The sequence below is a fragment of the Coptis chinensis genome, chromosome 3, assembly GCF_015680905.1.
Source record: "Coptis chinensis isolate HL-2020 chromosome 3, ASM1568090v1, whole genome shotgun sequence".
Classification (NCBI taxonomy): domain Eukaryota; kingdom Viridiplantae; phylum Streptophyta; class Magnoliopsida; order Ranunculales; family Ranunculaceae; genus Coptis; species Coptis chinensis.
This window is the reverse complement of record NC_141458.1, coordinates 43,980,201-44,004,305: the sequence shown is the minus strand read 5'-3', so window position 1 is coordinate 44,004,305 and position 24,105 is coordinate 43,980,201. Positions and strand designations below refer to the sequence as shown.

The following is a 24,105-nucleotide window of genomic DNA, read 5'->3' as shown; positions in this document are numbered from 1 at the left end:
GTCGTCAGATTGTGTATGACCCAACACATGAAAAAACAATAAATACGCAATCAACAAAGCCACCCACCAATGACTCTGAGAGGTAAACAAAAATAACAACAACAGAGATGGATACCTAAGAAAAAATGGCAGTAATGGCAAACTAGCTGTTTGAAAGATGTTTATGGGAAAGATATCACACACACACATATATATGGGCTCGATAAGGACACTGGTGATTATCAGCGAGGAAACAATACGAGTGAAGGCTAGTGAATTGATATGGGATACCGGTACTAAAGAACAACCTATGTGTGTGGCTGAAATCACTAGTGTGGCTTCTCCTACAACATCTCAAATTGTTGAGGTTGATGATGGTTGTTATTCTAACTCAAGTCGATGTGGCTGCTAGCACCAATGTTGAGGTTGTAGACGGTACACATACAAATACGACATCAGCTAAAGATGCTCATCAAGTGATCAAGATGTTGCTTTTGTACACATGAATTTTGAAATTAGTAATGTAGGCTTGGATGTTGTGGTTCAAGTGGATACTGCTCCAGTACAGGTGGTTGCTGTTGTAGTAATGCTTCCCAAAACCTTGGTGAGCAGGCTTGTGCTCCCGTGAAACATCATCAGAACCTAGCTCTCCATCTAGTTGAGAGGGAAACTCAAGTTGATGAGGAATGGACGTACCACGGTTAGGTCAAAACAGAACCCTCTCCAAGTGTGGCCAGGGCGCTTAGCTGCATAATTAGTCCTAGATTAGCTATGATGGATACATCAAGGAGATTTCGCATAAGTTTGCGGTGAAGTGGGGCCTTTCGAATATGGCACATAAACAAACATCCAAAATTCCAAACATTCCGACAAACTGAAATATAAATTTCAAGACTTGGATACTACCAGTAAAGAAAGCAGGTGGACTCTCAAAAACCAGTATCACCGTGACCAAACCTTGAGCATTATTATAAAAAATATATATACTGTAATGCGTACTCCTTCTCGTTTCTTCAAACTCCTTCGGGAATCTTCTTATTCTTATTCTTCTTCTTCTTCTACTACTCACCAAATTCTCACACCCCTTTCTTTAAACAACCTTTTATTCCAACACCCTTCTTCTAAATTTCAACACTTTGGTGGGTTTCGGTTTTATTGTTGTAGTAATAAACCAAATGCAGAAGTAGTAGTAAGTGGTGGAGGAAGAAGTTGTTTGAGGAATTTGTTGTTGTTGTCTAGAAATGGGGGAAGGGAAGTTACTTTAGGCTCTTATCATCAGTACATTTCTCATAATGGTATATAATAATAATAATGGTTGCCTTTGTTTTTGTTTTGTACGATTTTTTCTGGTTTTTAAAGATAATTTTTTTGTGTTGCAGATTTCTATACTAAGGTTTCTTCTAAGGTTAATAAACAGACTGACATTGATGATCATAGGTAATTTGCTGCCATTTAAATGTGTTTCCTAACTTGGTGTCAAATGGTTCAACTTTGCATATGACATATGTTTTGCGAGTATTTTGAGAACCATCGTAGTGTTTGTTGCCTAACTCTGTGTGGAATCTTTGCTACAGCCAACGAGCAGTCAATACTGCATTGTTAGCCAATTTCCTTGTCTTCTCTCTCAAGTTTGGGGTTTGGTTGATGACATCAAGCCATGTTATCTTAGCTGAAGTTATTCACTCAGTTGCAGATTTTGCCAATCAAGTATGGTTTTATCAATTATACTTGGGCATGCATTTATGTCTCCGTCTCTGTCTATCTGAGCTAAAGTATACTGGTTTGCATATTTCTTATAAAAAGATTCATATTATGTTGCAGGCTCTCCTTGCTTATGGTCTGAGCAGCTCAAGGCGTGCTCCAGATGCTCTCCACCCGTGAGTCTTTATCCACCGTAATAACTATTTTCTTTGATTTAGTTTTTGTTTTTCGTTTAAAAAGACTTGAGCACAAAGACACCATCTTCATTCCATTTACACATCCAAGCATCATCACACTTGTCCACCTTAATTGCTTGTGGTTCTTCCATCAAAGGCAAATTTACTTGTTGAGATTGTTATGAGTCGAAGCAACTTTTCAAACTGCTAGCCATCTGATTGCAGTTGTACCATTTAATAACTAGTTATATTGATATAAATTATCCAAAGGGTAAAAGTTGATGGAAAAATTTCATATGCAAATTGTTCTATCTATTTTTTATTTATGAATAAAAGGTATATTTAATTTCCTAAAATGTTGATTACAACCAACAAGTAGTTATATACCCGAGGAAGATGCTAAAAGTGAGAACCTACCACATTGAAATGTCCAAAAAGCAACAGGTTTACAAATCATTGGTATCCCGATTACATACAAAGTAATGAAACCTCAAATTTTGAAGAAAGCAACAGTGTAGTTAAGGCGGTCGCCTTAGGTGGGCACAAGGATCTTTCTCTCTAGTCAGGCCTTAGCAACCAAAGTGTAGTGCGAGTGAGAAAGTGGGAGCGCAAGCATTAAATTATCTAATTTCTGAATTCCCAATATTTAGAGTGTGTTATATATGTAGTTATTTATTTTGTATTAATTAATTGCAACTGTTTTTTATCTCCCCCTCACCCCTGAGATAAATAGGTTAACTCTTTTACTCTGGTTTTACTAAACACTAAAAATATAAAAATCTTAATGGGCTGGACACCTTGACGGGAAAGACCACAATTCACATGTGTGTGTGAGAGAGAGAGAGAGGGTCTTTTACCTTTATCAGCTAAGTTGGTGCCTTTTTCATTTGGGTACCAACCAGCGTACATGTAAGAAATAGGTTGTTGGCTACAAAGAAAGTAAGTAAAGTAGGCATGGTAATATGGTATAGTAAACTGTGATTTTGTCAGGCCCAAGTCAAAGTTTTTCAAAATTTATCTTTGCCTGATAGGCGTTCTTTGTCTACGAAAGCAACAAAGCGACTTGAGAAGTTAGAAAATGACCTTTGGAGATGGGAAAGCGCGCATTGAGTACAGATTCAGTCTTAAAGTGCAAAAGTCTGAAGTGAGTGGAAACATGATCCATTCCTGACGCTTTAGGCTGTTAAGAGTCAGGCAAGATGGCTTGAGTTAGGTGGGTCAAGGCGCCAGGCATGAAATATCCGGAGGTGTGCACCTGAGTGTCATACCCATTTTTTGAGAGAAGTTTTCTTATTTTACCCGAGGCCGGGATTTGTAAATATATGTAGTTATGTACCTATTACTTAATTAAGGTTATACTTTCCTTTAACCACACTAAACATGGACATGAAATAGGAATTGAAGAGGGGAGAACTTTATTTCTTTTTGAAGAGGTAAATGATCAATATATATATATATATATATATATATAGCGATAATTACAATATAGGATGAGATATCCTACTAAGAACCGAAAAACAAAAGACAACAATAAGGAAAATCAAAAGTTGGACTTCCTGTTGAATTTCTTAGAAAGTTTTGGACTACTATTAAGAGGGGAGAACTTTATCCCCTGAAATATAATAAGGACAATATGTTGATGTAGGTGGAGATGTGGGGTGACTAATGATACCTTGAGGAGTTGGGCATGACATTTTAGTGGATAATTTGAGACTTTTAGATAGTTAAATTTTTAAATTTGCATTAACCATTGACGTAGTTATGACTGATGATTGTGTAAGTAAAGTTTTATTATAGCTAATGAAGAGAAACGTTTGGGGAGAAATGAGTGTACAACTTAATTAGTTTCGGCCTTCTCTCACACTTTTTATATAGAAAAAATAATTGGTTTAGAACAAGGAAGTGTCCCACCTATTTAATCTCTTGGTGTAGAAGTGTGATAACTAATATATTAATGATTGCCACTAGTTCTTCATGGTATACTTAAAATTGTACTTGATGTACTCTACTACTCTGACACTTGGTAGTTTAGTTTAAATAACCAACAAGATAAAAAACGTTAGTTGTAAATGTTTAATGCTCAGGGAGTCATGGTGAAATGCATTCTAGCTTATTTTGATAGATTAGAATTATGCTGCTTAAAATTGCTTAAATAGTTATATTAGCAAGCACTCTTAGTCGAATTTTTTTCTGCACCATTTTTCCACTCAGGCAGGCGCCTGTCGCCTTTTGCCTCAGGCACTAGGAGGGATTGTTGCCTTAAGGGTGCCTTTCACCTCAAGCACTAGGAGGCATTATTATCTTAAGGGCGCCTTTCTCCCATAGCTACACTGACCTTAGACTAATTAAACAAGTTTTCTTTGACCTCCATCAAATATTGTATTTATGCTGAGACTTTTGCCACAAAATCCTCTTATTACGCTTCATCCATAGCACCCAAACAATTGCCCGACTGTGTATTCTCTTAGCATAAGTTCTTTTGCTAAAGGGTAATTTTGTATTAAAGGTAAAAAGTTACAGGAAAATAAATTTAACGTTACATCATATGTGGCCATGGATGGTGTTCCATGCCAGATTTCTTCTATGTAAACCTGTAGTAGGTTGCATTGGGGTTCTCTAGTGCTTGTATGAAGTCTGGTCTATGCATCCACCATCTATGGTCTCCACATGCAAGAGTACATCCTTCACTAACACAAGAATCAGTTCCAAAGTTGGTTTCCCTCCATGTGCCTGTGATGTTCACCCAATTTAGTTGTGCTTTGAGTTTCTGCCATGTATTTCTAAACTTCCAATGCACCTTGTTCGACTGAAAGGCATAAAGAGCTGCCTGTGAGTCTGATTCTATCCGTATGTCCCTCCATCCTTGCTCAACTGCTCTCCTTGTACCTTCTATAATGCCGTGACATTCTGCCATGTAACTAGTCTCCACACCTAAACCCCCAATGCCAGCAGCACAAACAACACCCAGACAGATAGTTACTTGCCACAACTCCCCAACAAGCATAAGTAGAAAGGGTTGATACCTCATCTTTACACTTTTCATATTATCAAAATATTAAATATATTTTTACCGATCACAAACAGAAAAAAAAAAAAAAAAAAAAAAAAAACAAAAGGAAGGGTTGATGATTACATATCCCAAGAGACTTTCTAATTGTATCCGGAGGTGTCGACGGCTTCTTGAAGAAAGGAAAAAAATCTCCTCTCAGAGGTTTATAGCTAGAGGACATTGACTAACAATGTCCCAGGGAAGTTTTTAGAGGAGCCTCCCACACTGTTGATCAACAAATCTAACAAAAATATTTTGAAAAGATGTCATTGTTGACTGCTATTCTATTTCGATTTATAAGGTTGCTTATGTTGTTGTTGTGCTTGTAGTAGTATAGTTCCTTCTACAACTCTACTAGCATGGCAAGTGGATAGAGTGATAAAATTGTTTTCTTAGTTGTACACTTCTTGTGAGATCCTTTATTACAGCTCTTTTAGGATCCTCTCACAACGCAATCTTCATGGCCTGCTCCTTCGCTGTCTTTTTCTAAGTTGAAACTAATGGTGATTTTACATCTTGTAGCAATTTTTTTCTTATGGATTTTTCTCTTTTGAATGGTGCAGTTATGGATATTCCAAGGAAAGATTTGTTTGGTCCTTGATTTCCGCCGTCGGTATTTTCTGCCTTGGTTCTGGTGCCACAATTGTCCATGGGTTTCAAAACTTGTGGACTTCACAGGTAATCCCCTGACTAGATCCTTTGATTGAATGTATATGTTGAGATTACAATCTCATAGTAGTAACAAATCATTTCGAAAATTTTGATTGTTAGAGTTTTTGTTTGTCATACTCGTTTTATTGATTTTGCATTTCTACTAAATTTGTGTGATGCTTAGCAACCTGAGAATATTCACTATGCTGCACTGGTGATTGGTGGTTCATTCATAATTGAAGGTATAATCCTATGCACTCGAACTAGCTAGTATACTACTCTAACCGTAATTCTTACACTGTAGTTTTTTTTACTGTAGGTGCTTCGCTCCTTGTCGCTATCCAGGCTGTTAAGAAAGGTGCTGCTGCAGAGGGAATGAGTATCAGGGACTATGTCTGGCGCGGTCATGATCCAACATCTGTTGCTGTTATGACAGAGGTAAGCTTTTGCAATCATGCCCTATCTACACCAAATTATTGGATAAATCAACATTCTTGTCTGAGCAATTCCCTGATTTAGAATAAGTTGTGTACTGATTCATGATCTTATGTCTTTTATAGGTAATAACATCTCTTATTTATACATGCATGCATGTACAGTGTTCTAAAAAATGCTAGACAGTAGTCGGGCGGTGGGAGAGCGCCTAGCGTGCCTAGACGGGCTAGGCGTTAGGCGGTTTTTTTTTCCTAATATATATAGTAATACACGCATATACTACAAGAAATGAAGAAAATTATTTACCATAACTCAAAAAATAAACACAAACAAAGATACTTATTACAAAAATGCGTAATAGTTGAGGAATATTGACTTCATATAAAAACATACTCTTTGTTATAGTGGCATATAATTTACATTAGACTTAAGTCTTTTAAACTCATTCAAATCTTAGGCCTACACCGGCCTTTATTTTTCGACATTTAATCATTCAAAAAAAAAAAAAAAAAAAAAACTTGACTGGACCGCCTAGACCCGCCTAGCCCACCTAATCGGTCCGCCTAGACCCGCCTAGTCGGTCTACCGATTTTTTAAACGACTAGGGCCTAGGCGAGTCGGTTGGGCACCGCCTAGACCGATTTTTAGAACAGTGTGCATGTATGACACTCGGTAAAAAATGTATGTCAATGGTGGCAATTTTCAGATTTAGTTGCAGATTGTTGTCAAAGTCGTATTCGAGTGGAACTTGGGAAACCTATCTTAGTGCATTGTTTCGTCTTTGACAATATAGAGCATATTATTTAAGATATTGGTGTTTGTCATATTGCATGTTCTAAGCAGTTTTTATAATTTCAGGATGGTGCTGCAGTTACTGGTCTCGCTATTGCTGCAGCATCTTTGGTGGCTGTCAATAAAACTGGGAATGCAATTTATGACCCCATTGGTTCTATAATAGTTGGCAACCTACTTGGAATGGTATGCGTACTTCTTAGTCCTTACTGCTTTATTTGTTCTAGTTTTTTCTTCTTTTAACCTCACATGCTGTTTAGTTTAGTTTTGTTAGGGGCCAGAACCTGCCCGTAAGAACCAAATAGCTCGTGTCTGTGTGCATAACTTTCTAGGTGGATGAGATGGAAGCTGCTTACTCGTGGAAACGATAACTTGGGGATAAATAGGGTTCATGATATTTTTCTGGTGCAAGTGATTTAAGGCTTCATCACTTGGTCCCAGTCAGTGTTTCTTTTGAATGCTTAATATTTGTTTTTCTCAAGAAAAATTCTGTTAGGAGCTGGTCATTGGAGGAAGCATATGAAATACTATAAACAGCCTGGAAAGCTGTTTGTACCAATTTAGCATGTGTATACTTCTGTTTATTGGAAAGTGTGTAAACTTCAAACTTGCGTCTGACTCTAGGTGTCGAACCTTAAGTTCTGTAAGATATCCTGGAATTTAGGATGAAACTAGAAAATCAGATGACTGGTTATAATAGAAAACAAACACGTTAGAATTGCATAAAGGAACTTTCGAGAAATGGCTCGAAATTTTGAAAAGATATTCCGAGTGTAAAATCACATAGAGTTTGATTGGAATTTAGGAACTGTTATATAGGTAAAGGGTCAGAAAAGTTGCGTTGAACTGCTTTGGACACTTCTAACCTTGTTAAGTTGCGCTGAAGTTTATAAAAACAGATGTCAATAGTAAACATGTACGGCTTCCATTTTGAAGTACCCGCGCAACTCAGATGTCTGGGTATGACATGTAATTTACATTTGTATGCAGGCCGTATATGGGTAGTTAAGCATTATTACCCTCTGTTTTAACCTATGTTGATATACCTCACTTTTTGATATTCAGCTGTGTAAGACACACCTTGTATCCGTGTCGGATTCGGACACACCTATCCGTGTCAATGTAACTTAGGTTTTAACACATAACAAAGTCATTGACCGTTGTAGCGTAAACCAATACGCATATCGGAATAAAAAAAAAGTCAGGGTTTAACTAAAATGTTTAAATGTCTGACCCCCCACCCACCCACCCACACACACACACAAAAGGAATGCAGTGTTTAGAAGAGTGGGCTGAGCCAAAGTAAAATAAAATAATAGAAATTGCATTATTAATCGTTCTCGAGTATGAAACCTTGTTTTTAGTTTTTAACGACTAAAGAAGTCATTGATGTTCATTCTTTTGTGGTACAAAAAGTCAATCCAAATTTCTTTTGCAGGTTGCTATTTTTCTTATTCAAAGGAATCGGCACGCTTTGATTGGTAGAGCAATTGATGACCATGATATGGAAAGAGTTTTGGAATTTTTGAGAAATGATCCGGTCTGCTTTAACACTTGAACTCATATGCTTGAACTTTCTTTTTTTTTCTTTTTTTTTGGGTATATTAACAAAGTGTGAGTTTTTGTTGGAGTAGGTTGTAGATGCGCTATATGATTGCAAAAGTGAAGTGATTGGACCTGGATTCTTTAGGTTCAAAGCAGAAATAGGTGATTTCATGCTTCTTTTATTCTGGTACTTAAGGTCTCGAAAAGCCGATTAAATATGGATATAAAAGATCAGGAAATCAATTGTGAAAAATGTTTACAGTAATCTAGCTTATTCTTTATAGCACAGTTGCCTATGTATTTAAAAGGGGCCAGGCACTAGGCCTAGGCATGATTAGGCACCCTTAGGTGCAAGGCGCTAGGGGTAAGCCTTGGCCTTGGGCGTAGGTGCACTTTTGACTTCATAGGGAAAAGGTATTGGTAGCTTTGGTGTCAGTTTGTGTCATATGTTATGTTTATCCTAAATTCCTTTTTTATTTTTATTTTTTGATTAAACCATATAGAAAATTAACACTCATGGTTCACGATTTGTATTGGTCATTTGAGGGATTTGTATTGGTGTCAAATTGCCAATTTCTCCATAAGCTCGAACTTGTGGAGAGGGCAAATTCTTTGAATATGAGAGGAGGCTCGAGGAGAGAGCATAGTGGGCACTAGAAATTTGGGTGGAGTAACCTCAACACTCCCCCTCAGTGGGATGCACTGGAAATAATTAAACACGGGTGGGAACTTTTTTGTATTTTCTTTGCAAGTTCACCTGGCAAGACTTGAACCTGAGACCTTTTATAATTTGTGCTCCGGTATCATGTCAAATTGCTAATTTCTCCATAAGCTCGAACTTGTGGAGAGGGAAAATTCTTTGAATATGAGACGAGGCTCGGGGAGAGTGGGACACACCTAGAAATTGGGGTGGAATAATCCCAGCAGTCATATTGAGGGGAAAACATTGTCAATGAAAGAGACTGATTTGGCGATCTTGATAACGCTAGTTTTAGAACATAAAACACCGAGTTTAAATGACACTTTATGAATTTAATATGGACAAAGATCTCTTTTGTTGTTTTTTTGGTTAGGCTTAAAGAAAGTTATGAGAAAATAATTGTCAAGGGGACTTTATAGGAAGAAGACAGATCTCACTTGAGGTATAAGAAGTACTAGCTCTTTTACAAGTGATGGAGGCAGACTATCGTAGAGGAAATTCTCTTAACTTTTCTGAGTAGTAACAACTGTCAAAGGAAGAAAAATACTGTAGCTTTGGTGTCGGTATACTTGTTTGTTCCTTGAGGAATGCAATTTTTTCCTATTTTTCTTTTCTTTTTGTTATGAAAGATGATTTCAAGCATATAAAAAGTTGATACCCATGGTTCAGGATTCATATTACTACGGGTAATTTGAGGAAACGAAATTGTGAATGAAAGAATCCGAGCTTGATAAGATTAGTTTGATTAGTTTCACACGAACAAAAATAAGAAGTGATATTAATTGATGAATATAGATACAGATCTTTTTTGTTTGTTTCTTAAACTTATAGAAAGTTCTGAGAAAGACATTGTCAAGGGAACTTTCTGGGAAGAAGTGATGTGTCACATGAGGGAAAAGACTTGAACTCATGACTACTTCGAGGAAACAAGGGAAATTGATGAAGGGCTGTTAAGTTTAGCTATATTTTCTTGGGTTGCTTTGGAAAAAGGTCACCAAAGATGTGCAAGGGGTCCTCGTCATATGATGAGTGGAAATTGTGGAAAAAGAAAGTCTGAAAGTGTGTTTGCATGTCGCCATACATTATCATATATGGTACTGCAGAATGCAATGCTCTTTTCATATATTGTAAATATAATTGATAATTTTAGGTGTAATATTTAATGTTTGTTCTTGTTGTTGCATAGGGGTTTGACCCTTAATAAAGAATGAATTTGAGAATACATTATGATAGACGCTTCAGAAGTTTTGTATTCTTTAGGGGGTCAGTGAAATATGAGTCTAAAGTAAATTCTGTGCTACAGATTTTAATGGCTTGGTGGTGGTGCAAAATTATTTGGAAAGAACTGGACGAGAAGATTGGGCTAGACAGGTTATTCTTTGTACTATTCTGTTTATTCTTTGATTTGATTTACTGCATGCAAGATATCAAAAGATGAAATCTGTTCCCCTGGTGAGCCACTGATTGGTGAATTTTAGTGCATCTAATTAACCGGGGAACACTGCTGACAATTTCCTGATCACATGTTTACTATTGAATTCTGTCACTCATCCAATACCTCCTTGCACCTTAAAATTATTATCATTTATTTATATGGAAATATTACTTTATCTCTCTTCTTTGTGGTGGTGGGTTAACTCGAATCGTTTGCCATGTTATTAAGTCTCATACCATTGTGAGGTTAGAGGTTGCACAGTGTGAGGTCCTCAGCTTCTTAAGAAGTTGGTTTGCTTCTTACATAGTTTTCCTATACCATTAATGTTGAGCTCGACGATGATGACTTGACGATCATTGCTATGAGCCATTTATTCTTCCTTTGGAGCTTTAAGTCGGTCACTCACATTTTTAATATTTTGCTTAGTTTGGCTGTTGTTGCGCCCTGCTACTTAGACAAGATTTGTACTCCAGTAGCAAGGCACTAAAGGAGGTAATCCTGTCCAAGCGTTCAGTACAAAGACAAATCACACACACACAAACACATTTCAACATATAGAATACTACAATAGGTGAAGAAGGCATTGAAGGGTTACACCCTTTTTCTTCTGTATTTTTATCGGTGTTTATCAGTCTGGCTATCTTTCTTTTAGTTATTACATTAGGTTGGTGTCATTGAAAATTGTGAAGCCTTTTGGTACCTCATTACAGAGATCTCTCTCCCTACCCATTACACCGATCTGTTTTTCTTTTCCTTTTTTTTCCCCTTTCTCTTGCCTCCCTTCTTTTGTTGTATTCTCTGTCATCAGTTCCATTCAAACGCAGTTCGAATTCAATTGCGAGCGGGGCCAACAAGACCAAGGCTTTCCGCGTAGTCGATTTGAGTAGAGAAAACTTTGTCCCTATTGTTACAAGCATACAATTCATCAGTCGATAAAGATATAGATAAAGCGGAACACATGTGTAACACTTACCCTGCTACTAGATCATGAAGGATGCTCTAGCTGGATCTTAGGATAGAACTCGATATCACTATCTAAGGATTGATATAAAAAATGTGATAGTATTGTAGGATGAGCAAACAACTATATCCAATAGGTGCTCATGTTACCTCTTAACTGTCACAGGTTAAATGATGCCATAATCCGCGCCATAGAATAATAAACAGACTAGATAACATTATTATTGTCAAGATTCTTGAACAATAAGACGAACAATAAATAGTTAGCTTAATAAATCGTAAGCCAATGAACCATCCATCTCCCATATCAATAGATGTGGGTAGTGTTTGTATAAATCATCTTAGGGATACAAGGATCACGACTACGACGAGCCAGAAAGCTATGCACTCATAGGCTCAAGCGTTGTCTAGGCGTCCTAGTCGAGCCTGGAGCCTAGGCGCATAATCTAGGAGCTAGGCACATAACCTAGAGCCTAAGTGAGAGCCTAGCACATTGCATCCTACATGGTAAGTAGAGTTCTTGGCCATGTATGCATTATTTAGTTTGGGACTATTGTGAATTTAGGAGGTTGTGCTGTTTAAATTCCTCAACTTCTTAAGCAGTTAGTTTTGCTTCTTTAATAGGTTTCTTATACCACTAAGGATGAGCTTGAAGATACCGACCTGACGACCAGTTCTATGGATCATTTGTTTATCCTTCGTGTTTTCAAGCGGGCACTCACTTTCTAACATTTTGCTTACGCCTTTTTCTTTTAAAAACAGTAAATTTAGATTATACAGTTAAAGAGAAAGACTAATAGTAATCCCGTCCAAGTGTCATACAAAGACATATCCTCTCCAAGTACAAGACCCCTTCCCTTACAAAGAGGGATAGTCACAGATTTCTAATCTTTTCTTTCTTGTAGTTTTCCTTTCCACTCTCATTTGTTTCTCTTTATATTATTATGATGGATATTTACAGAGTTGTGTTCACACTTTCACACACACACACACACACACACACACAATATAGGTGAAGCCATTGACTTGTTTACATACTCTCTTTCTCTCTTTCCTTTTTTATTGATGTTTTGATATCAGATTCTGGCTATCCTTTGTATAAGCTGTCAAATAGCATTGTATAAGTTCCGAATTGCGAAGATTAATCAGTCTCTAAAATTATTTCCACTCATTTTCCACCTCAATTAATAGTGATTTCTCTCCCCACCCCTTAAGGCCTTATACATCTCAATTTAATATTGCTTTTTTTGGAAGTCACAATGACATGTATGCGCGTATCAGTGTCCAATACGGCGACCTCTATGAAGTAGGACACGGGGACACAACTAATTAAAAATAAAACTATTACTTTTCTTTAGTTACACAACTAATTCTTCGGCTCAATACCTTACAAAGAGCCATTTCATAAATAAACAACGCAAAAGTGGCATATTAGAGAGCTATAGCCAGTTAATAGATTATTTTCTGAGTCTTTTAGGGTATAGAAGAAACCCTAGTTTGAAATCTTATGCACAACGTGTCCATTTGTCGGTGTGTCTGACACGGATATATTTAATAGAATATGAAGTCTCTATGTTACTTGGGTTTTTGTCCTTTCTCTTGCCTACCTTCTTTTGTTGCATTCTTTTTCAAACATCGAGGAGCTTATCCAGTCAAATAGTCAAAAACTGCTACTAGATCATCTTCTGGAGGATACTGTAGCTGGATGTCCAGATAATGAATATCACTACTCCATATAATAAAAACACACTAAAAAAATTTGTGATTTGGCTTAGGGTGGTTAAGGACTTGGTGTAGCTAAGTAAGGATGCCGACCAAGAATAGTGCTCTAGTGGATAAGGACTTGGTGTAGATAAGTAAGGATGCCGACCAAGAATAGTGCTCTGGCTTAGATTAGGTGAAGCACCAAGCTGCATGAAATGAAAGCTAGGAAAGGAAAGAGAGAGAACCTGTATCGGGAAGTGAGCACCTGTTGAGGACTATATATAGACTCTTGTTAAGGTGTCATATGCTAACCACATGACCATGGGTCGGTTGTAGAAACAGCTGGTGGGTCTCCACGGACCTCTGGTCACAGGGTCCCAGCCCATGTGATATCACTTCATGTTGGTCATTGTTTCGTGCATGATGTTTAACTTCTTCTGATATGGTCCCCAGGTGGTTATTACTTGGTGTTTCGTGCCCCTCCAGACCACTAGATTGTTGACTACTCTGTATTCTACTAGCCTGTCACAGCTAGGTGTGGTAGGAATTCCGTACATGTTAGGTACGGGCATCTATGCCAGCTGGGCACCTAAAGGGTACCATATAGGATAGTATGCCGATTTGTGTGCCAACATGGCAAAAAAAGTTCCTCGTCAGGTCAAAGCCCAAAGGTAATTTAGGGTGCCTACAACATTAATATCATTAACACTCTTGAATCTTATTCTGAACAATAAATAAATAGCTCATGAAGTCAAAAGTCGACCGGCCATCAATTGTGCATATATTTTGGGTAGTGAGTTTGTAATATGGAACAGGATTACGACTACAACGAGCCAGAAAGCTATGCAGTCACAAGCTCAGTGAATGCCTACGTGCCATGGTTGAGCCTAGAGCCTAGCACATGGCACCTCTTTGTGTCCAACAAGTTTTAAATATGATAATGAGGTAATTGTTGATGTATGTGGTCTATTTCATTCAAAAAAGTAGTAAACACTTTTGTAATATAAACACGGTTTGTACGATTCTGGAAGAGGCTAAAAGTGAAGAGGATAAGAAGAAAAAACAAGTCGCGTATGGTGAAGGGTGGAGCACCCAAAAACTGAACAAATATCAGTGGAGGTTTAACTTTGTTTAAGTGCATGGAGAAAGAGCAAAGTCTAAAGGAAAAGGTAGGGAAGTTATTGGGGAGCTATCTGAGGTAGAAAGGGAATGGGGTGATGGCGGTATTGTGATTGAAGAATTTTAAGGAAACAAGAGGTTGAACCTCTTGGTGAGTTAGGAACGTCCTTGAAGGAAGTCCATCAAACAAGGGAAACAAATTAAATGTATTGATTGGGAGGAGAGGCCATTAGAATTTGGGAAATATTGGGGAGTGAATGTAAATGGAAATAAAGGAGATATCCTGAATTTAATCAATGAGAGGGAACGAAGGAGGATCGAGGATATGAGGGGATAGGAACGGATGGATGTAGGATGACAAGGAAGATGGCAAAATCGATGTCGACTATTTTGCTAAAGATGTCGGAGGGTCCGATGGTGAGTGATGGAAGTTTACATTAAAGAGAGGAGACATGGTCGGGGTGAGAAAGGAGGAGACTATAACGGTGGGATGGTTGTTTGCATGGTTGATTTTTTCTTTTGGGTTCCGCCTTTTTTTTGTAGTTTGTTTTTGCATTTTTTGCTTTCATTTATGTGTTATCTTGTTTAGCTTTTGACCTTTTGTTATTCGTTTTAGAGCAAGTCCAATGGGGGGCTATATGGGCTGCTAAAGGAAAATATAGCACCCCAACCACAAAAATGTCATTCCAATGGGGCTGCTAAAAGGGTCTTACATTTGGAAGGAGTAAAAAACCCAGCCAAAGTTAAGACCTTCGCTAGCAGCTGCTATAATAAGTTCGGGAGACGGACGACATAGTTTCTGCCGTACCTGTGTTAAATTTCGACGGACGGTAGAAACTGTGCCGTCCGTCCAAAAAAATTTCAAAACATAATGGACGGATGGCAGAAACTATGCCGTCTGTATCATTTAGCACTTTAAAACAGAAAACGCGATTGGATTGGTTTTTTGATTTTGGGGAGCCAAATTTGTCTGGGCAAAAAAGGCCTATGTGGCACTTTTAGCAGCTCTCCATTGGACTTGCTCTTAGCAGCCTCTTTGTCATGCAAACTTAGCCATGTTAAGTTTTTGCCTTTTTTGGGTCCTCTTCATTATTTCAATATCAAATCTTTTATCGATAAGAACTGAAATAATATAAACCTGCTTCAATACATAAAAGTTCAGATGAATTCAATAAAACCGTTAAACTTTAATTCTACTATGGCATTCGTTGCTAACCTATTTCTGATAATTAAGAGAAAATTAAAGTTTGAATCCAAAATGAGTACATATGCATTGAATTTCTCAGATAGATCTAGAGGTTCACTGGGGCATCATTGAAGATTAACGAGGAAAGCTTCAATTCATTCAGATATATATCCAAGACTTCCCCACAATATATAGTATCGTTACTTAATTCAAAAACCCTAGGTCAGAGCAAGAAGAACACAGAAAACAATTAAGAATGGAAAAGAAATATATAAGTGAGCCTGAAAGTTTCATTACACAGTGATTCTCTAGCCTGCTTTTCCCTAGTTTAGGTACTTGGGGAGGGTTACAACTTAAAATCTAAGAATACTTGGGAAAGGTGTCTAGTGGCCTACTGGTCAGGAGTCAAGACTACGGAGGTTGGGACCAAGGTCTTGGGTTCGATTACAATCTTCACTGGGGAAAAGAGATTTAAGGGCTTAGGAAATAAAGTTCTAACTGAACAAAAGGAAAAAAAAATTACAATGTAACAATGCTTACTCTTGATTCTAGTTCTCAACGTAGATGATTATAGATGATTGTGTTACTATTTACTAACATTAGTTGCCATATAGAAGAATCTTTGGCATTGAAGAACAGGTGTCGATTGTTATTGTGTTTTGTACCCCTGCTTCTCTTATTACTTGTGATAATTCAGGTGCACTGTTACTTCAGTAGTTTGTTTTTGCTTCTAAGTGAGTCACTAACTCATTGAACATCACGGTCCACATCCTTTTCTGATGTAGAGTGATCAAATTACCTTTATATGGCTTAAAAGTACAAGGATATAACTATTTTGGAAATGATCATATCTGTATGACAACTGACAAGTAATTAATCTATGGATAATTCGTCTGCTCACAGGTGGCACTCAGTCGATGAGATCGAGTCTCGCATATTTTGTTTTGTCCTTTTATTCATCAATTTTATACAAAATACATTTGCATTCTTATGATGTGCAGTTTAGAGAAGCTGCAAAGGATGAAAATGACACCAAACTACTTGTGACGATGTCAAACTATGGTATGTACGGAGTAGGTTTTGGGTTTCACAACTGTATTTGAAAGTCACCTGAAACTAACATGCTTTCATATGACAGGTGAAGAGTTGGTTACAGCTCTAGGAAGTGAAGTTGATAGACTAGAAAAGGAAATTCAGTTACTTGTTCCTGGTATCCGCCATGTGGACATTGAAGCTCACAATCCCTAGTTCCTTCCCCGTGGCTGACGGATTTTTTCACTTTTGGTCAATTTTTGTGCAGTTTTTCATTTTTGGTTATATAGGGATCAATCAGCAATTACTATAATTTCAGAGGAGCCTGTTACCTTTTCTCACTTCGGTTTGTAAGTCGAACAAGGAAAATATATCATTTATCATATCGTTGATGATTCCTTGTAATGAATTGTATGATTTGGATGTATATTTCTGAGTTGTCGGAAGATTTCAAACAACATTTGATATTTCTACTTCTTTCCTTATTTATTGTTTCTCGCGGGAAGTTGCTGTATTAAGAGTTCAGACTATACATGGTATGGTGGAGGCCTGGCCCATGGCTCCATGAGATTACTGACAGGATTATGCTGATTAGTTTCAGTTGCCAAATCCAAATTACATGAATTGGTACGTGATAATCACCAAAAGGCAGTTGTGTGGATCTTATAGTGACAATAATTCAGAACTTGGTACTGATATATGTCTTTGGGTACACTTGCGTAAATTCTTCACCTTTTCTTTCCATGTTGATTGTGGTGGAAGAATGGAACCACATAAATGACGTTAATCCCAAAACAGAGTACTTTTTGTTAGACTTGTTGGTACTTTATACTCGAGCTTAAAAATATGTTATAAGATCCCTTAGGAAGAACTTTCTTGTTTTACTTGTTCCGAGTATAAGCTCATAATATTTATTTGGTTCTTTTCTGAAGGATTCGTAGAGTTTGAAGTATGTTATTCTGTATATGGTGAAACAGACGAAGCCAAAGGGTCAGCTTGCTTATTACCGTTTACAAGGGAGGTATCTCACTTGTCCACATAATGCTAGGTTAGAAGGGAACATGCAACACTGTTGTCATGTCTGTGCGTTTGTACGAGTGTGTTAAGGCTGAGTCCAATGGTTGTCAACTCCCTATTTCAAATGAAGTCAAATGACCTGATATTTTACATTCTGCACTTTTGTGGGGATGCAGAGCTATTGGACTCAGCCTAATCGGTTATTATGTTGGAGCGGAAGGAAAATTAAAGGTAAAATAACAAGGTCTACAAATGCCCACTGGTGAGGTAATTACAAGCAGAGTATGCACAAGGAAATTGCCTCTGCATTTTTCTTAAATTGCTTTTGATATTGAACTAGTCCATTTTACAAACAGCTAAGGTGAGAAAACAAGGGATGTCAGAGTGGCAGCTTGCTGCAGTTCTCTATACAACTTCAGGCGAAGAGTTGTACTTGTCTGTCTGGTGAAGCAGCTCTTGTCATTGATTGGGCGTTCTTACTTCTTAGTGATGAAACGATTACGCCAAGCCCAAGTACTTTGAACTTTTAAATTGGCCTAGTCAAAATGCTTCAAACAAAAGCCATACCAATGGTGTGATTGTGCTTAGTAGTTATATTATTTATATATATAAATAAGTTCACAATAATCTGAACTGGTGCTGATGCAAGCTCAGCTAGACATCACATTCTTGCTGTTCTTGTCAGACTTTAGTTACAAAATTTAAGGTACAGAACAATTGCTTTGGTCTATTTCTAATTTACGGCAAATACCAATTTTACCTTCAATCTTTTCTAAAAGCTAAAAAATAGTATCTTCCCTTGTCAAAAGTTTTGATAGCCCAACAACTGAAAACTGGGTGGGAATAATGCATGGTCAGATTCGATATTATTAGATCAGTCGGCCAAATTCTACAATATTATTCAAGAACCTTAGGGGTCTCTAATGTGAACACTTGTGCATCGTAGTGATGAAACAAACATACAACTGCGTACTGACTTCTTAAAAATTAGAAAATAATAATTGTAGCTGCTCTTAATTTGAAGGTAGCAATTAGAGAAAATACTACCTCCAATCGTGAGAAGCAGCAGTTATGTATAGGCACTATGCAAAAGGTGACTTGGTTACCATTTATAGAAATAACACAGCACCCGTGTCTGAACTAGGCCAATATTGTTTTTCATTATAACAAGATATATCTAACAATATTCATGATGACGATTTAATAAATGTAGCCTGTTTTTGTGGCATGAAACAGGAAAATGTGTTTCACGCAATCTTCACTTGGCATGGGTATCTAATCTAGGCTCTAAGCGGCAGTCAGGTTACCATGGATCAGTACCTGCTGTTGACTCTTTGTTATAGAGCCTGATGATTTATGCAACTTTCAAAAGACTTAAAAAACAAGAAAAGAAAAAAGATTTTCAATTGATTTAAACCAAAAACACAAAAGCACTACCAACCAGTGAAACCCTAAAGCTCTGTTTCTTGATAGTGCTCAGTACAGCGCTTATTGTTTATGTGGTTAGCTTTAGGGTTTGATGTGGTATTTATACTGGAAGGTGTTTATAACTTTTCCAATCATTCACCTACACGTGTCCTTGTTTTGTTTGATACCTTTTATTCTTTTTTATTAAACTTTAACTCATAAGTCACGTGCATTGTTCTTTTAAAGTACGAAAGAGTGACGTAAGTGATGTGGATTTTGACGGTGGAGAATAGAGTACTGAACCCATAATTCTTGTTTTCGAGACTTTCGAGTTTTGACGGTCGAACTATCCCAGCCATCTCTACACTATATGATAGCCAGGTATTTAGGAACCCCTCTCCCTCGAGTAGGCAATTTATAATCTCCATAGTTGCTTAATTTCGAAACACTTCCTTCACAAAAATTAGAACAAATCCCCTATTAATAATTTAGAAAAACCTCCATAATATCACTTAAATTATATCATCTTTAAATATATATTATAGCTATACTCTCTTGCCTCTATTTTCAATGCTTCACAGAGTCTCCAATTTATTGTAAACTCTAAAACTAATTACAGAAAAAAAAAAAAAATCCAAATCTTTAGATATATATTATAGTTATACCCTCACCAATCTATTTTTTAGAGCACTCACAGATACTCTAGTTTTTTCTAAACTCTGTTACTAATTAAGAACAAGTAGGATATAAATAAAGAACCAATCCCATCTAGAGTTTCACAGAGTCTCAAATTTTTTCATTGAAAACAATAGTTTCAGCTAAAAACAATTTTCCTAAAACTCTTACGCCACAAGGAATAGTTTTCACACTAATCTCATGTGAAGTTTAACAAAACAAAGTTTCTTTCTATAAAATGACAATGAAACTATGAAAGAACAAAGGAAAAAAATAAATTGAGTTGCTTGAACATTTACTTTATGCATTTGTTAACCACACATGTGAATGAGAAAAAAAAAAAAAAAAAACTAATCATAAAATAAGTAACAGTACGGGTGTATGATAAATATAAAAAATGATAGTTTACCTACGAAATAAACGATAAAACTCAAAACGTAAGTAAACTAAACGAAATTACGTTCCTAGTTTATCAAAGATTGTTCTACTCTCTATCTATTGAACAGATATAGTGGAGTAGAAAGTTCGTTCCGCTCTTAGTTCTTTCACATAGTAATGTTCTCTAAGTATAAATAATCTTAACTAAAGTCTAATGAGAGATTTACTTAATTATAAACTACGATGCAACTACCCACAAGATCGACTAATTAAACTTGAATCTTCGTGATTGATTCTATGATAAGGAATTGGGGGGATTGATTCCACCTTAACTCAACTTAACTTACTAATCCATTTAATCGTCAGAATCCGAATTGAATCGCCACGCTGTAACAATTGGTTCTTCCTAATCCCTAATTAAACATGACACTTCTACCAATTCATAACTAGCATGTGAACGATTAAACCCATTCTCATGGTGAATTAATCGTTTCTAGAGTGGAATAGAAATTACGACGACTCTACGATAATCGGAATCAAGCTTTCATCAAGGCTTCTCAACCCCCTCTAATGGAGGTTTAGCCGAGAATCATTTCGCAATCATTTTCATAAGAATCTAAACTAAACATAATATCAAGATTCTAACTTTACTAAGTTATCTAAACAATAATTGAAATCTAATTAATAATTAAGAAATGATATCAACAAGAAATTAAACTAGATCTATAAATGTAATGACATAAAACGAATTGAATAATAATAAACTATTTATTTAATCTAATCAAATGAATAACAATATTTTAAAGATTTAATCTAAAACAAGGAATGAAAATGAAACTAAACTTAATTAAAAACCATTAAAACTAGATCTAGAAGCTATTCTAATCTAACCCTAGCTACCATTACAAGGAACTAGTTTTCTAAATATAACTAGATTTTTTAAGCACTAAGCTTTTCTTTGTTTTTATATGTTTCAGATCCAAAATCATGCATGGGCTTGGAGCCATGTTTTGGGCCAGAGAATTAGGCCCAAAACCCAATTCTTCAAATTCAAAAGGCCTCTTCAAATTGGAGTTGTCTTTGACAAACTTTTCGTTCACTTTTACTCCTCTGATTGGGTCAAGGCTTAGACCATTGGAAAGCTCTTTCCGAGCCGGTCGTTTTGACATAAGGTAGGCTCAATTCCGAGGTTTGAGTTCAAAGATATGGTCTTCGGAAGTTCTCACGACTTTGTGCATCAAGTTTACGCCGCGTGGACTTTGACTTTTCATCTTTTTGACGGGGCTTTACAGAGGCTTTGTCCTCTTGAAAATTGGCCTTTAATCACAGAACTCCTTAGCAACCAACCTTTGCTCCTTTATCTCGCTAAAGTGGCACATTTCTCGCACATAATGGACTTTGAAGCCGAAATGCATAAAACACGTCGGTAGATTAACTCTTCTTACTTATTATTCACATAATTGGTCTAAAAGTACGATTGTTAGGGGTTAAAACTACAGTTTTGGGCTCTTATCAAACCACCCCCAAACAGCATTTTGCTTGTCCTCAAGCAAATATGAGAAATTAGAATAAGTGACCAAAATGGAGTTCTAACTAATCTCGTTTATTTGAGTGTGATTGCATTGACCATATATGTAACAAGGCCTTAAACCACTAGGAATTCCCTAGTGGACGAAGTTGTAGCCTCGTGAGAGTTTTTCGATGAAGGTACTCACAAACTTCATCTATACTACAACGACTAAGAAATAAAACTATTGTTTCCTTATTCATGCTCTAAATTAACTATACATCTCACTAGCAATGAATATAGAATAATCAAGTCGAAACCTAGTTAATATATGCATAATAATCTATCATCTACGAATAAACATATATACAATGAGTAATACTATGAAATGCATTAACAGGTCCGTTTCTGAAACTCGGAATAGCGTCCTTAAGTAGGTTCTCACAATAATAGTCAAGATACAACACTCGATTTTTCCACTCAAGTTTCGGGCTTACTCCAAGACGCGATGTGGGCACACTTTACCTTACAACCTCAATGACAAACAAGGAAGCCGAGTCGATCAAACACATCCGCCACTTACTATCACACTAACCTATTCCTAATTGAGCTAGAGGTCTTTATTAGGTGTCATGGGATTAGGAGATGATTTAAGAAGGAAGGAAATGGATATTCAAAAGGACAAGTCTGAGATAATAGAGTCTTCATATTATGTAACTTAGAGAAAACCTTTTATTTCCTTTTGCTTCTATACTTTGTTTCCATCCTTAGCCATATTTTTCTTTTTCTTTTATTTGGCTTTTGACTCCATTTTATTCTATTTTTGGAGTTTTTATTTATTTCTATTTCTATTTTTCTTTTCCTTGGATGGAAACTCTTTTCTTTATTTTCTGAAGCAACTAACTAATTTTTGTTTACACAGGTTTTTCTCTTCTTTTTTCTTCCTCATTCTATTCTCAGACTTATTCTAGATTGGGTAAGTGTTGGTTGGGATTTATTTCTTGTGTAAATTATGTGATGGGCCTTTGGGCCAAGCGAGCCTTCGAGCTAGAGACAAGGTGTTGCTATGATGGGTGGACCGAGGAGCAAAAGCATGTATTCATGGATAAGGTGGAGGCGGTTGGGTCTACTCAAAATGGCGCGTCAGCGAGACCCTTCGGGGTTGATGAGCTTTCGGGCAATGTAAGCCTTCGGGCTAGGGTCCTTCAATGTAATCGGTGTGGGTTTGCCTTAACCCTCTAAAAGAGTTACTGATCTCATTTAAAATTTAAAAAAAAAAAAAAAAAAAAAAACTCATGTTCATCATAAGAAATCAATCAAAACCATTTTTTTTTTTTTTTTTTTTCGTTTTTCTTTTTATCACTAACTATTACAAACAAGTTCCACTATTTTCTCCTACTCTATTACAAAATCCGAAGCTCGAGTACAACTGTCATCACAAATCAATTGGAATGCAACATAATCGGGCACCTTTCTTTGAGGAGGTGCACGGGTGGTCTCCCTCGCCATGCTCTATTTATCACACCCCAAATTTCCGGAAAATTTAAGATAGGGAATTTTCCAAGATATAAATATCTCAATCGTCACCCTATTCAATCATCTGAAAACTCAGGATGAAACGAAACCCTAATAACCCATTTTCCAAATTAACTCACAATATAAATACCAATTATATTCCACTTATTATATACACATATGATAATTTATATAAGTATTAGTTTGATACACTTTACCTTTAAGCCAGCACGTCATCTTAGGGTAGGATATTTGCTTCCCTGTATACAAGATTAATGGATCCTACCCTCTTGCAAAAACAGAGTTAGACATCACAATAAAAGAATTTATCTCAACCAGTCAAATTTCCATTCATAAACAAAACCTCATTTAAGACATTGAAGTCTAATTGATACCACATATTTCGTCCCGCATATTAGGAAATATCACTTATCATTACACTAACAGGTCATTCGATCATGACACATTCAATGAATACCTGATTGGGTCATTCCCGCCACATTCAAAGAATACCTATCATAACACCAACATGTTATTCATGACACATTTAATGAAACCTTTTTAAACCACCACTATCACGTACACAATTTAATACTAACATTGTACACATATAGTTATCACTAAAACTAATATATAATATGTAATATGGTGGCTACACTTTTGCTCAAAGCATCCTACATATCCAAATCTTTCAAGATTGGAATCAAGCCTTCGTAGTTCTACCTTACACTTATTTGTCTCGTATAAATATCATATATCCCTCTTGTAAACTCGTATTCGTGAGTCACAGGCATCTCTGGGCTTTTAATCCCATAAAACCAAGCCTCTTATGGGCATAAAACTAACAGATCATTCTCGTACATTCAAAGAATCCAGACCTACATTCCCGTACACTTGAGAAATAGAACCAACCCGCAAGGCAAATACCTTAGTTCTTTTCTAGGGCGGTTTCCTCCATGACTTCACTAGTCACATAATTAAACATTTCTTTTTATTTCAACCAGGAGGTGTGGAGAGTTATAAAGATATGGGTGACATGTGTAATTAATTTTCCTAATGTCTAAGTGTCATAGCGTCGTATATCATAAAAGACTGAAATATCACATAGTAGTTAATACGCATTACACAATATATATATATAT

The 24,105-nt window shown here is 36.6% G+C and overlaps 1 protein-coding gene across 1 annotated transcript; it reads left to right on the top strand.

The window, feature by feature from the left end:
- LOC147509733 (Cation efflux family protein) lies at positions 1 to 16,941 on the top strand. The gene is made up of 13 exons (XM_086601955.1): positions 1 to 1,274; positions 1,359 to 1,416; positions 1,554 to 1,686; positions 1,801 to 1,856; positions 5,469 to 5,583; positions 5,741 to 5,798; positions 5,876 to 5,994; positions 6,850 to 6,969; positions 8,222 to 8,323; positions 8,418 to 8,490; positions 10,332 to 10,399; positions 16,434 to 16,494; positions 16,571 to 16,941. Exons 1-13 carry the CDS (start codon positions 971 to 973, stop codon positions 16,678 to 16,680), a joined length of 1,377 nt encoding a protein of 458 aa, XP_086458081.1. The 5' UTR covers positions 1 to 970; the 3' UTR covers positions 16,681 to 16,941.
- The last annotated feature ends 7,164 nt before the right edge of the window (positions 16,942 to 24,105 follow it).